The 13,530-nt window shown below is 40.2% G+C and overlaps 1 protein-coding gene across 6 annotated transcripts in view; it reads right to left on the bottom strand.

Moving 5' to 3' along the window:
* The window catches only part of RANBP17 (RAN binding protein 17), a 258,274-nt gene that overhangs the window by 107,800 nt on the left and 136,944 nt on the right, over positions 1-13,530 (bottom strand). For 4 of the 6 annotated variants that reach the window (XM_037906717.2, XM_043553023.1, XM_043553021.1 and 1 more), the window contains exon 15: positions 6,386-6,459. The exons of the other annotated variants lie outside the window; for them this stretch is intronic. In XM_037906717.2, the coding sequence (XP_037762645.1) occupies positions 6,386-6,459 (74 nt within the window). The remainder of the gene's footprint in view (positions 1-6,385; positions 6,460-13,530) is intronic. 6 annotated transcript variants of the gene reach the window in all.

The raw sequence follows: 13,530 nt of genomic DNA, 5'->3' as shown, positions 1-13,530 counted from the left end.
CTTCTCCAAGGCCCCACCCCCTACTTACTCCAGCCCCCCTCCCTCAGTCGTTTGCTCTCCCCCACCCTCATTCACTTTCACTGGGCTGGAGCAGGGGGTTGGAGTGCAAGTGGGAGTGAGGGCTCCAGCTGGGGTGGCAGGCTCCGGGGTGCAGCCAGAAATGAGGGGTTAAGGGTGCAGTAGTGAGCTCCGGGCTGGGGCAGGGGATTGGGGTGCGGGAGGGGGTGAGGGCTCTGGGATGAGGGATATGGTGTACAGGACGGGGTTCCGGGCTGGGTCCAAGGGGTTTGGAGTGCAGGAACGGGCTCAGGGTTGTGGAAGGGGGGTGGGGTGAGGGCTCTGGGAGGGAGTTTGGGTGTGGGAGGGGGCTCAGGGCTGGGGCTCGGGTTGCAGGTGGGGATGCAGGGTGTGCGAGGGAGATAGGGTGCTGGAGGGGGTTCTGACCTGGGGCAGGAGGTTCAGGGTACGGGCTCTGGCTGGGTGGCGCTTACTTCAGATGGCCCCCAGTTGGCGGTGCAGCTGGGCTAAGGCAGGCTCCCTGCCTCCATGCTACTCCCAGAAGTGGCTGACATGTTCGCCTCCTAGGCGCAGGGATGGTCAGGCAGCTCTGTGCAGTGCACGCTGCCCACGCCCACAGACATCGCCCCTGCAGTTCCCATTGGCTGTGGTTCCTGGCCAATGGGAGCTGCGGAGCCAGCGCTGGGGCAGCACACAGAGCTTCCCTGACTGCCCCTGCGCCTAAGCTGCAGGGACATGTCGGCTACCTACAGGAGCTGCATGGAGCTAACTGGATATTTAATGGCCTGGCAACCCTAGCTTCCCCCAGCAGAGGGGCGAGCCAGAGCTCGCGGCTCCAATCCCGTGGAGGGGAGCCAAGGCTCAGGGTTTCCAGCCCATGGTGTGGAGACTTTCCACAGGCTGGATGAAATAAAGATGTTGGTCCGGATCAGGCCCGTGGGCCATAGGTTCCCCACCCCTGGGTTAAGATATTGACTTGGCTCACAAGGGAAAGTGACTGGTAATCTCAGTGTAGTCATGTGTCCATAGTATAAAACATGCAGACTATCTGGCACAGATGTCAGAATCTGCTCAGATTAGGCCTAGGAATAAAGCAACAGAAATATTGCCAGTCAGGACTGTCCCATAATGTTTTATATGCTGTGTCAGTATACTATGGACTCTAGTTCAGATTTACACTAAGCACACTATTGTTGATAAGTAGACAGTTTATTTTAATGGCTAGGGACATAAAAAGGTGTACAGAAAATAGATTTGTCATTTGATAATAATATTTACTGCTTATTCTCCACTTTAAGAAATAAATACTCCTTTTGTGATACCAAAATTATCTCCAGTGCAACCAATGAAAAATTCATAAACAAAGATACTATTTTCATACAAATGTAATAAACCATGAAGGAGGAGAAATGAGAAAAATACAGAACATGTCATCAAAAACTAGGATTGTTTTTTAAACTTTTTCAGAAGTGTTCCAGATGGCATTAAAATGCTAAGCATATACATAGGATTTCATTACTGCTTAGTTTACACTGGTTATGCAAAGACATACATGACAAAATTAAATGCATGTAGAACTTATCCTCTTACCTGTTAATTGATCTTCTGTGACTTGGTCATAGGGCACAAGACACAAAATTTTCCTCTCATTGGTAGCAACAGAAGGAAAGACAGCCAATCAAACTGAAGCATCTATACTTGATACAATGGACCCTCCTCTGATTCCTAGTTTTACTCCATTTTGAGCTCAAAGAATGAAAGTTAGACTGCCTAATTCCCTAGCCAGTGCTTCTTCCAGAAATTGCAGGACAAGTGTCCATTAAGGGTAGTATCTGTGCTGATTGACCAAGTCACAGGAAACACGTTCACAGGTAAGGGGAAAACTAATTTGTTTTCCTGTGGCTTGTTCTGTTCAAAACAGATCAGAGTTCTTAATACAGTATCCTAAAATATACTAGGTGGGTAGGAATACAGCATTCAGAAGCTAAAAGGTGCTCCAATGAGGCAGAGGAAGGGGAATGAATGATGAAATACCCATAGTGACCTCTTTCACTTGTTTTCCTAAGAAAAGGTCTTCTCTGGGGAGGGCCATTCTAAGCACACTTCAGCCAAACACTGCTGCATTAGCTGATGCCTGTAGTACTTAGAGAAGGTGTGCAGAAATTTGCCCAGGAATATGCACTAGCAGGTAGAATGTATTTTTACCATGGCAGGACAGAACAAAACCTCAGCTCTGTTCACCTCCTGGAAACAATTTTTATTTATTTATTATTATTTATTCTTGGATCCCGCATAAGAATGCTAGGTGCTATATAGATAAGTGAACTCAACATGATCCCTGCCCCAATCACATTACAAATAATCAAGTCAAGGTAGAAACAGTTTATAAATAGGGTTGGAAGGATTAAATTTTTATTGGTAAATACCAATAAACGTAGTTTTCACATATACACACAAACTGACAAAAATATTTCCATAAATAATAGAAATTTACAGATGGGCAAAGTAAGAAAAATGCAGCTTGAGAACTTATTAGAGTTTGATTTAAGGATAATTACTCTGTATATTTTGACATGTGATGTTGACAATTTGTGTTAACAGTTATAAAGCTTTAACTTTTTGAATCTCAACATCTACTGTCATTAAATAATTATTGTCTTGACTCCACCGTTATCTGACCTACACAAAATTTCCCCAAATTGTGAAAATTTAAAAATAAAAAATTACTGCTTAAATTATTTCATGCAATTGTGAAAATTTAAATCAACAAACATTTTAAAAAATGCTTAAACAAACATTGATATTATCCATCAAAATGATAAAAAAACCACCCTGAATTCTGCCAAGCCTATTTACAGAGAAGGGGAAAGGAGAAAAAGATACAATACGTGGACATGTTTCTGGGTTTTTTTTTATTAGGGGAACTATTATGATTTGCCCTCAAGACACACAGGATAGTTAGCAGATGAAAGGCCCTACTTCCCACAACACTCCTCTCTGCTGGCTCATCAGATTTGATACTCTCCCACTCCCTGCACATGTGGGCAGAGAGTGGGTTTGGAAAACACAAAAATCCTGAGATTTTTGGACCTCGGTCAGCTGACTGACAGCTGATCTGGACACAAAAGAAAAATAATATGTAGTATAGAATTGTGCAGGCCCCAGAACAAGTATTTTTCTGTTCATTCCCATTCCATTGACCTAGCTCATAGGGTTTCTTTAGAGAAACGTTAGATTTGATGGGTCGGACAGTTTTCTTAAAGCAAGCTAAAACAGCAGACTTTATCTTGGTGAAAGGAAGCCATTTAGGTCTTGTCTTCACTAGGAAATTAGGTCACGGTAGAAAACGACCTGGAGAAGTCATGTTAACTTACAGAATGTTAAACATGTTTGTAGTCACTGTAGAAAAGAACAAGTTAGAACATAAGAACGGCCATACTGGTCAGACCAAAGGTCCATCTAGCTCAGTAACCTGTCTTCCAACAGTGGCCAATGCCAGGTGCCCCAGAGGGAATGAGCTGAACAGATAATTATGAAGAGATACATCCCCTGTCGCCCATTCCCAGCTTCTGGCAAACAGAGACTAGGGATGCCATCCTTGCCCATCCTGGCTAATAGCTGTTGATGGACCTATCCTTCATTAATTTATCTAATTCTTTTTTGAACCTTGTTATAGTCTTGGCCTTCACAACATCTTCTGGCAAAGAGTTCCACTGGTTGACTGTGCGTTGTGTGAAAAAATACTTCCTTTTGTTTGTTTTAACCAGATGTCTATTAATTTCATTTGGTGACCCCCCAGCTCTCGCATTATGAGAAGGAGTAAACAACACTTCCTCATTTATTTTCTCCACACCCGTCATGATTGTATAGACCTCTATCATATCCCCCCATTAGTCGTCTCTTTTTCAAACTGAAAAGTCCCAGTCTTATTAATCTCTCCTTATATGGCAGTCGTTCCATACTCCTAATCTTTTTTGTTGCCCTTTTCTGAACCTTTTCCAATTCTAATACATCTTTTTTGAGATGGGGTGACCACATCTGCACACAGTATTCAAGATGTGGGTGTACCATGGATTTTTATAGAGGCAATATGATATTTTCTGATTTATTATCTATCCCTTTCTTAATGATTCCCAACATTCTGTTCGCTTTTCTGACTGCCGCTGCACATTGAGTAGATGTGTTCAGAGAACTATCTACAATGACTCCAAGATCTCTTTCTTAAGTGATATTAGCCAATTTAGACCCCATCATTTTATAGTTGAGATTATGTTTTCAAATATGCATTACTTTGCATTTATCAACACTGAATTTCATCTGCCATTTTGTTACTCAGTCACCCAGTTTTTTGAGATCCTTTTGTAGTTCTTTGCAATCTGCCTGGGACTTAACTATTTCGAGCAATTTTGTATCATCTGCAAATTTTGCCACCTCACTGTTTATCCCATTTTCCAGATCCTTTATGAATATATTGAATAGGACTGGGCACAGTACAGATCCCTGGGGGACACCACTATTTACCTCTCTCCGTTCTGAAAACTGACCATTTACTCCTACCCTTCGTTTCCTATCTTTTAACCAGTTACCAATCCATGAGAGGACCTTCCCTCTTATCCCATGACAGCTTACTTTGCTTAAGAGCCTTTGCTGAGGGACCCTGTCAAAGGCTTTTTGAAAATCTAAGTACACTATATCCACTGGATCCCCCTTGTCCACATGCTTGTTGACTCCTTCAAAGAATTCTAGTAGATTGGTGAAGAACGATTTCCCTTTACAAAAAATATCTTGACTCTTCCCCAACAAATTATGTTCATCTATGTGTCTGACAATTTTGTTCTTTACTATAGTTTCAGCCAATTTGCCCGGTACTGAAGTCAGGTTTACTGGACTTTAATTGCCGGGGTCACCTCTGGAGTCCTTTTTAAAAATTGTTGTCACATTAGCTATCCTCCAGTCATTTGGTACAGAAGCTGATTTAAATGATAGGTTACAGACTACAGTGAGTAGTTCTGCAATTTCACATTTGAGTTCCTACAGAACTTTTGGGTGAATATCATCTGGTCCTGTTGACTTATTACTGTTATATTTAGTATTGTATCAACCGGTTATAGTTAATCTTATGGTTCTAGTATGGTGTTTTCCTAGCAATGACAATGCCCTATTGAAAACCATTTGTAAGTCTAAATAGACCAGATTTAGAGGAAGCCAATTTGGGAGGGATAGAAAGGAAAGGTGCCCTCTTCCTTTTCCATTCCCAGGAACACAGGGAGACCTTTAGAATCTGTGTTTTCCTGGGGGCCTTCACATTTTGGAGCAGATGTTCCTACTCCTCCCTGAGAAACTCTTTTGGCTTGCTTCAGGGGTTAAACCTCAGTTTCAGAGGCAACCCTGTCTGCCTCAGAAGGGAATCCATCGAGTCTTGATATGGGCAGAAAGACGGGGTAGAACTTGCAAAAGCTGGGGTTTGCTGGATGTGAGAAAAATAAAAGTATGCCCCAGGAAACCACAGAGGGTGCCTGAGAACAGGCATGAAGATATCTGATAATTTTTTTAGAGGTATTCTTAGAGGGAGAATAAAAACATCTATTTCAACATTGTGATGGCAGGTAGAATTAATTTATTAAGGAAGTATCACAAGAGAGAGGGCTGGTGATTATAATCTTCCCTAGCTGCTTCACAAACCTTGGTCTTCCATGGTCTCATTCCTGTCTGAATCTATATTTTCCTAGGGGAGGGATTTTGCTCCATTCAGTGAGCTTCCAACTCTTTTCTTTTGAAAATTCTGGAGTGTGACTATAAGCAAGACATAGCACTCACTTCCCAGCATCTGTACTGTAATGTGGTGAGTATCAAACTGGGGAGATAAAGATGAGATGCCACCAAAGAGAGTGAAGTTACTTCAGTTTGGCTGATTGTCTTTCCTGGCTGTTACCAGTGTACAAGTGAGAGGACTGCCCCGTACACAAGTGAGAGGAAAGCCCGGTGGCCTAGCAGGCTAAGCCACAGAGAAAAATGATAGATGTGTGTGGAGCATGTGTACGCACCCACACTGAAGATCATAATGACCAATGGCAATATTTTCAAAAGAGTCTCAGTGGTCAAGGCTCCTCAATCCCATTTTCAAAAGCGTTTTAGACACCTAGGAGCTTAAGTCCCATTGACAGGCAGCATTTAGGAGCCCAAAATGGCACCTAGGCTCTTTTGAAACTTTTACCCCATGTCTCAATTTTTAAAACTATTTATGAAAACACCTAGAATTATTCTCATTAAAATTCAACTGAGTATTTACAATTTAAACTTTGATTATGGATAAACATTAAAGACAAAACAAAAGAATGTATAGAATAGAACTCAAGCACAAACTCACATTTTTGCCATAAATGTTTCTAGAACATGGTTGTCATCTGTTATTCCTAAGACTTCTGACATTCGGGCATACACCTGAAAATAAACATTTCAACAGTAACACATTATAGACATTTATGAGTATCAAAAATGTTATTTCAAAAATATATTAACCGTTCCACATTCTGTTTATGCAGCTGAAGGGTACAAGCATGAATGTGGGTTATTCTCTCAATCCATCTGGCCCTGGCTAAATCACATATATAGAGGACTCATATCCTTCAAGGTAATGATTCAGGAATTTGGGGCTCACAGATTTTCACTCACCCCTGCTTAACCATATCCTCCCAAACAGAAATGGTAAATACTCAGTATAAGCATGCACTTACTCTGTGGTTTAGTGAGCAAACCACTTCCTCTCTTGGAGGTAATGGCGCTTTATAAGCAGCCTCAATGGGGTGCAGCAAAGCAATACCTTCCACCACTCTCTAGCCTTAGCAGCATCGGTTTAAATGTTGCTCCTGCACCTTAGCTTACATTTGGTAAGTTGTTGCATTTTCACTGATGTAATCAGGTAGAACTAGGCATTCCCCATGTATCCAATTGTGGGCTTTCACTTTCCTTCCAAGTAACGTAAAGGTTTCAGAGTAACAGCCGTGTTAGTCTGTATTCGCAAAAAGAAAAGGAGAACTTGTGGCACCTTAGAGACTAACCAATTTATTTGAGCATAAGCTTTAAGTGAGCTGTAGCTCACGAAAGCTTATGCTCAAATAAATTGGTTAGTCTCTAAGGTGCCACAAGTTCTCCTTTTCTTTTTGCAAGTAACGTAAAGACATTGAGTTGTGTGATTTTCGATCACCCTTCATTCCAGGTCCAGGACATTGATTAACTCTCAAGTTTTCCTTATATTCTGCCATTTAGAGGGATCTGTTATTATGACTTATCAATCAGCAGGTCAAGTCAGATACAGTAGCATTATGTCTCACAGTTAGCATTACTACAAGTTCTTTACAAACTTTGGTGACATTTTTAGTGACCACGAAAGTAATTACTTGATAGAACTCTACTAGAATCTGAGAGAGAGGGAACAGGCACTTGGCAAAATTCTTCATGTTGTTCTGCCTGTGCACCTCATTTTGAGCTACAGCACCCCTGCTTTTCATTAAAGACCTGGGTCAAACACAACTCTACCAACTAGTGCATTTTAGTTCAGTCCTTAAGTATTCCTATTTTAACCCTAAATCCCACCAAAGAAAGGAGTACCAACTGTATGTAATTCTGCCATATTATGTGCTCAGGGCAAGTATGTATTAAGATCTAGGATTAGATCACCAAAGTCACAACACGTGTAACTTAAGCCACCCAACGATGAAAGGCTGGTGCCATCTAGCTGCCAATTTTATTCTGAAACATTACTTATCACACTTATAAATTGCAATGAATTACAGATATTGAATACTTCTGGTAGGATATCATTCTTGTTTATACCCATTTCCACCGCTGCTAGTGATGCCACCCCATTAAGTCACTCTTAGGAAATGCCAGTATTTAACTCTATGATGGAGTAAGTAGATATGTTTTCATATCCTACATATTTCAAATTGGAATACAATAAAGTCGTGACAAAATACAATTTGTGCAATAACTGGAGATACCAGCAAGGATATATTTATTTCCCGTATATGTAAAAATGTCAACTTTTGATAGGACTATCATATAGTGACAAAATCTTTGGTGAACTAGACAATTGGAATACTAAAATTCTTTATTATAGACAGTACAATCCCTTCATATACCTTGAAAAAAGTAATGTTAAATATTTAAAGAACTATCATTTACAATACATACATATTTAATATTCAAAACACAGTCTGGTACTTGAACTGTAAATACTATGCCATTGAAACAAGTTATACTATCCAATTTTTGTGTGTGCAAAAGTTTAACCTCTGTATTTGTTTTCTACTTTTTTCACATCAAATCTTTTCACCAGAAAGGTTTGCATTCCTTACTAACATATACTGATATTCAGATGTTTTCCTTCCTGTGATAGGAAATGCGAGCACAAGTGCTCACCTGCTATATTAGCATTGTGTTCTGTTGTCAGAGGAGGCTCTCACCACATCAGAGTTTACCAAATAAAATACTGGAACAGCAGTCAATGTTGACAAAGAGCAGTGCTTTAATCCACAATTATCCTTGTAACTCTTACTACTCCTTTTATCATCCATTAGCTTTGATTCCCATTATCCCATCAAGAACTGTGTCAACGCTTTTGTCCCTGAGGATTTTCTTCAACTACTAGGATCTGACAGCCAAGCTGGAGTGCTAAACAGGATCATTACCTCTTAAATCTACTTATCTGATCCACTGAATAGTAAATTGAAAAGCTCATTAACAGCAACAATGTGATTTGTTTTCACATGTGACAGGGTCATTTTAAGGCAGTGTATGAATACAGTGCCTGTTTTAAAGACTACTACACATTTTGTAAGATGACATAAATCTTTAGCAAATTTGCAAGTAGATAATCAAGTGGTTAAACCCATCTTCAATAAACACCCGATAATACAGATATAAAAAAGTGTTAGACAACCTTAATCATAGATGTCACTGACAGTACCACTTATTTCATACTCTCTCTCTCCCTACACACACACACGAAAATCTAAACAAAACCAGGGTTTGCTGGTTCCAACACTGCATGCTGGTTTTGTGTTCCAACATTTCTCACACTCATGCAATTCCTTCTCTACCTATGGTGCGGAGAACGTAATAGTGGAGTTATGTTACATTTTAGCAAAAAGAAAAGGAGTACTTGTGGCACCTTAGAGACTAACCAATTTATTTGAGCATAAGCTTTCGTGAGCTACAGCTCACTTCATCAGATGCATACTGTGGAAAGTTGGTTAGTCTCTAAGGTGCCACAAGTACTCCTTTTCTTTTTGCGAATACAGACTAACACGGCTGTTACTCTGAAACGTTACATTTTAGGTTAGCTTTCCTTCTGTAACCCAGAAATCTTTTCCTTCTCAGCCAAATATTAAGATTTGCCATTTCCAGAGGCAAGTGGCAATATCCTTATACAGTATAGGAGACATTAGTCAACTACACAGTCTTATTTGGATTTAAGGTTTGTTCTGAAACTACAAAATTTTAAACATACATAGTGACATTGTTACCCAAAATGAAATATGCTTTTGCATTGAGCAACTCCATAGTTTTGGCCTCCATAGTAACAGAATGCAAACATTGGTAAGTACCATTTTTTCGGACTCCTGAAGGTAGTCATTAGTCAGTTGTTATGTTTGGACATACAATGAGTTACAAAATTTTAGCAGAAGAGTATGGAATGTATTTAAGGGCCAGAGGGTAATATTGCCAGTTGGGCCTTAGGGTGATGTGGCATGGTCCCCCCTGAAGTGCCCTCATTTTAAACTTCCAATTTAAAATTGAATGAGGTTCTTTTGGTTCCTCTCATTGAGTTAAATACAGGTGCCATATATGTACTCAGTTGGGTTGAGCCACAGAAGAATTGCATGGTGACATACTTGCATGAAATACCTGCATCCTAAATTACCCTAGGCAGCAATATCGCACCAATACTGGTGCATTCCAGCCCTTTTATAACCCTTACATTAGTGGAAGGATTAACCATAATTTGGAAGGAAACTGCCAAAGGTATAATTAATTTTCTGCCATCTTTAGAATTTTCAATACTCTTTTCTCAGCCCAGCCCGGCCCCAATATCGCAACTTCACATGCAGGTTATAGAGCTGTGTGGTCATGTTGTAACATCACCACAATGCAACTGAACTTCACAATAAGAAAATGAAACACCACCAAATTTTGAGGTTCCCAATTTAATTCTGGACTTAACCATTCTGCAAGCTGAGCTCATGGGATGAAAATATGGACAGGTGGTAACTTCACCCTACACTGATAGAGACTCCTTCATTGCCACGCATACTGAAGACTGTATAAAGGAAGCACTGGCTAGGATCTTTGTTTCTATGATTTCACACAGTAAACGTGTGATGGATAACACAGTAATCAAGCAACAGAGAAACTGGCATGATAGTGAAAGGAAGGCATGTGACCAGCACAGTAAATTGGGTAGTAAATGAATAATATTGTCAGAAGGAAAGGAGCATGTATAGGATGAGGATGTTGTGAACCAATGTCAAAACATATACCTTCTTCATCTGTACCATTAACACTAACTCAATAGTACTTAGAGGTTTACAGTAGACAACAGCTGAGCTTGTGAACAAGTAAGAGCATATTCTGTGATCCAAAATTCATCTAATTCATCAGCTACTCAAATAACATAATGCTATTCTTTCCCCCCCAACTAATTTGAAGTTTATTTGCTACACTACAAAACAGGAAGGGAGAAAAAGAGGGAGAGATATATAAATACATGGGTAGAGACAAAATTTCATGAAGCAACTTGCTTGAACTTAATTATAGTTTAAGAAAATATAGAGATATAATATAGCAAGCATTGTAAAAATTAAAGTTTTATTGCTCTATGCTCATGTAATCTTTTGGCCCTAGATATGTTTAGCTTTGTTTTTTGGAACTATCATTATAACTCTAAAGAAGCTAATTATGTCAATCCTTAAATGTGAAACAGATTACAGAACTGGGAAACTCAGAATATGAGTTCCTAAAGGTTGTATGGCTATATAATGACAGTCACAGAAATTCAATAACGGCACTGTATGGAATGTACTCAAATGCACCACATGAAACAAATTAAAACAGAGCAATGAATCTCACACACTGTGCAAATAAGAAAATACAAGAAAATGTTGATTCTATATGTTTCATAAAAGATGTTATAATGAATTAAGATTCTGGATAATGAATCTTCAGAAAACTACAGTAAAGTTATTACCCTTAGGCACACAATAAATGCTTAAGATGTTATAATTTCCTGATACTCTCCAGGCCTTGCTACAGAGAACAAGTACTAATGTAGAACACAACATTAAAGTATTTTGTCATCAGATACTGAGGGAAAAACTAGGCCTTTACTACTTCTAAGCCAGCTGGGCAGGAGCCAAGTGGTAACAGCTGCAGGCTGAGCCTTGAACCATGATGTTAATGCAGAAGAGGTGGGTGGGTGGGGTGTGGAATTACTCTGGAATACTCCTTACTATTTTTCCAAAAAGGAGCAGTATGAGCCTTCCTCAAGTGTATGCTGCATAGAACAGTATATCTGTTTGGGGGCCTTGAGGGACTGACTACATCTCCTTGGTGTTTGGTGCATATGCTGGGCCATATACTGGTCACTACCTAGCCCTTAGTTTGGAATTTTGCACTTATTGTGAAGAAGCTAGTGGAGCCAGCCCCAGTCCCTACATACCCTACCAGTGCATCACAGGTCAGGAGCTGAGTGCTTAAGTTAGGCACCTAAATAAATAGCTTGATCTTTAGAGGCTTCTAAAAATCTGAAAAATACATGTGCCTAAATATAGATTTAGGTGTCTTTGTTTAGGCACCCAGAATGAGATTTCCAAAGTTACTTAAGGGATTTGTATGCCCAATTCCCAGTAAAATCAACAGGAACTGAACTTCCAAATCCCCTCTCAATGACTTTGAAAGTATGAGCTCCCAGGTTTAAATAGTTGGCCTAAAAAGCTAAGAGAAAAAGAACCCAATACATAGAGACAAACATACAGCACACAGCTGCTAACGTCCCTACTTAATAGGTCAAGGAATTGACTATCAGGCTAACTGTCATCCAGGACAGTAAGGAGAAGGGACTGAGATAATAATTCAAGCTTTCCAAACTCATTTACCTGTATCTGAGCACAAAGAGGAGAACACTGTGCAGGCCCCGAACTATGCCACCAAGAATGCCTGTATTCCTGAACAGTTACAACATGGACAGGGACTTGTCTTAAAAAGTGAGATCTCAAGATCCCCAGCTCCGAACTGAACCAGGCCAACAGAATATGCTGAGTAGCGAGGTGAGCCATTTCCTCTTTAGCTGCATGTTTAGCTCCCTAACTTAGGAATACAGATCCTCCCCGGATTACGCAAACCTGTTTTATGCAAATCCGCACTTATGAAAAAAGTTTCGTAAGATAGAAATAGGAGGGTTTTTTGTTTTCGTTTTTTTTGCATAATGGTTGGAGATAAATTTTGCATAAGTCGGAAATGTGAGTTACGCACAGAGTTCCAGAACGGAACACTTGCGTAAGCCGGGGAGCATCTGTAAAATACAGATACTGTGGGGGTCGGAAAGTAAAATAGGTATTTATGAACTTTCAACCAGAATCTATGAGAACCAGGGACGAGTTGACCCTGTAGTGGGCATCAAAACACCATTCTCCCATTTGTTGCCACCTGCCTCCGCCCCCGCAACTAGCAGAGGAGGAAGGGTACCGATGACATGAATAGTATGATACATTTATATACGAGATGTATATCAAGTTTAATAAAAATAGTGTAGAGGGATATCCTTTGCTTGGCATAGGCATTCTATAAAATGCCATTTTAAAATAGTAGTCAGTGACTATAATAATCAGAATAATGTGATTGCAACTCAGCTGTAGCACCAGAGGAAGAAGCATGAGCATACTATACATATGTATGAACATCCCTTTGACTCAATGCCAGCATCAAGGGTGCTCTCTCCCCACAACACTGGGGGAATGTTTTATCATCATAGAAATGATGTGCTCATCTGCACAGCTTCTAATGATATCAGCACTTAACGCTACCATCATGGGTTATTCTTGTCCCACTCCCATTAGCTTACTTGGAGGAACAGGATTCACAGGAAACTATGGTGCCAGGATTGCAAATTCCCCACCTGTCCATCTGAAGTCCATCTCTGCACTTCCCACTTGAGAGAGAATCGTTTTAATGGAAATTGCTTTTTATTTAATCAAATTTCTCTGAAGTGGGGAGTGAAATCCACTAATTTTCCTCATCCTGCCTTTGATATTTCCAATCTCTTCCCAAGGTCTCTATTGTCCCCCTGCCTTCCATCTTGAAGGTATCTGCCCACCTTGAAGGCACATTGAGGAGAATAAGGAGTTTCTTTGGAGAGTGATTTGCATTTCTAATGCTCTTAGTACAAAACTATTGGGACTGTTGCTGGTCCAGCCCTGTGGTTATGGGTGCAGCCCAAATATAGGCATAATATTC

The sequence above is a fragment of the Chelonia mydas genome, chromosome 8 (assembly GCF_015237465.2).
Source record: "Chelonia mydas isolate rCheMyd1 chromosome 8, rCheMyd1.pri.v2, whole genome shotgun sequence".
NCBI lineage: Eukaryota > Metazoa > Chordata > Testudines > Cheloniidae > Chelonia > Chelonia mydas.
Note: the sequence above shows the minus strand (reverse complement) of the source record. Positions and strands in the feature narration are given on the sequence as shown.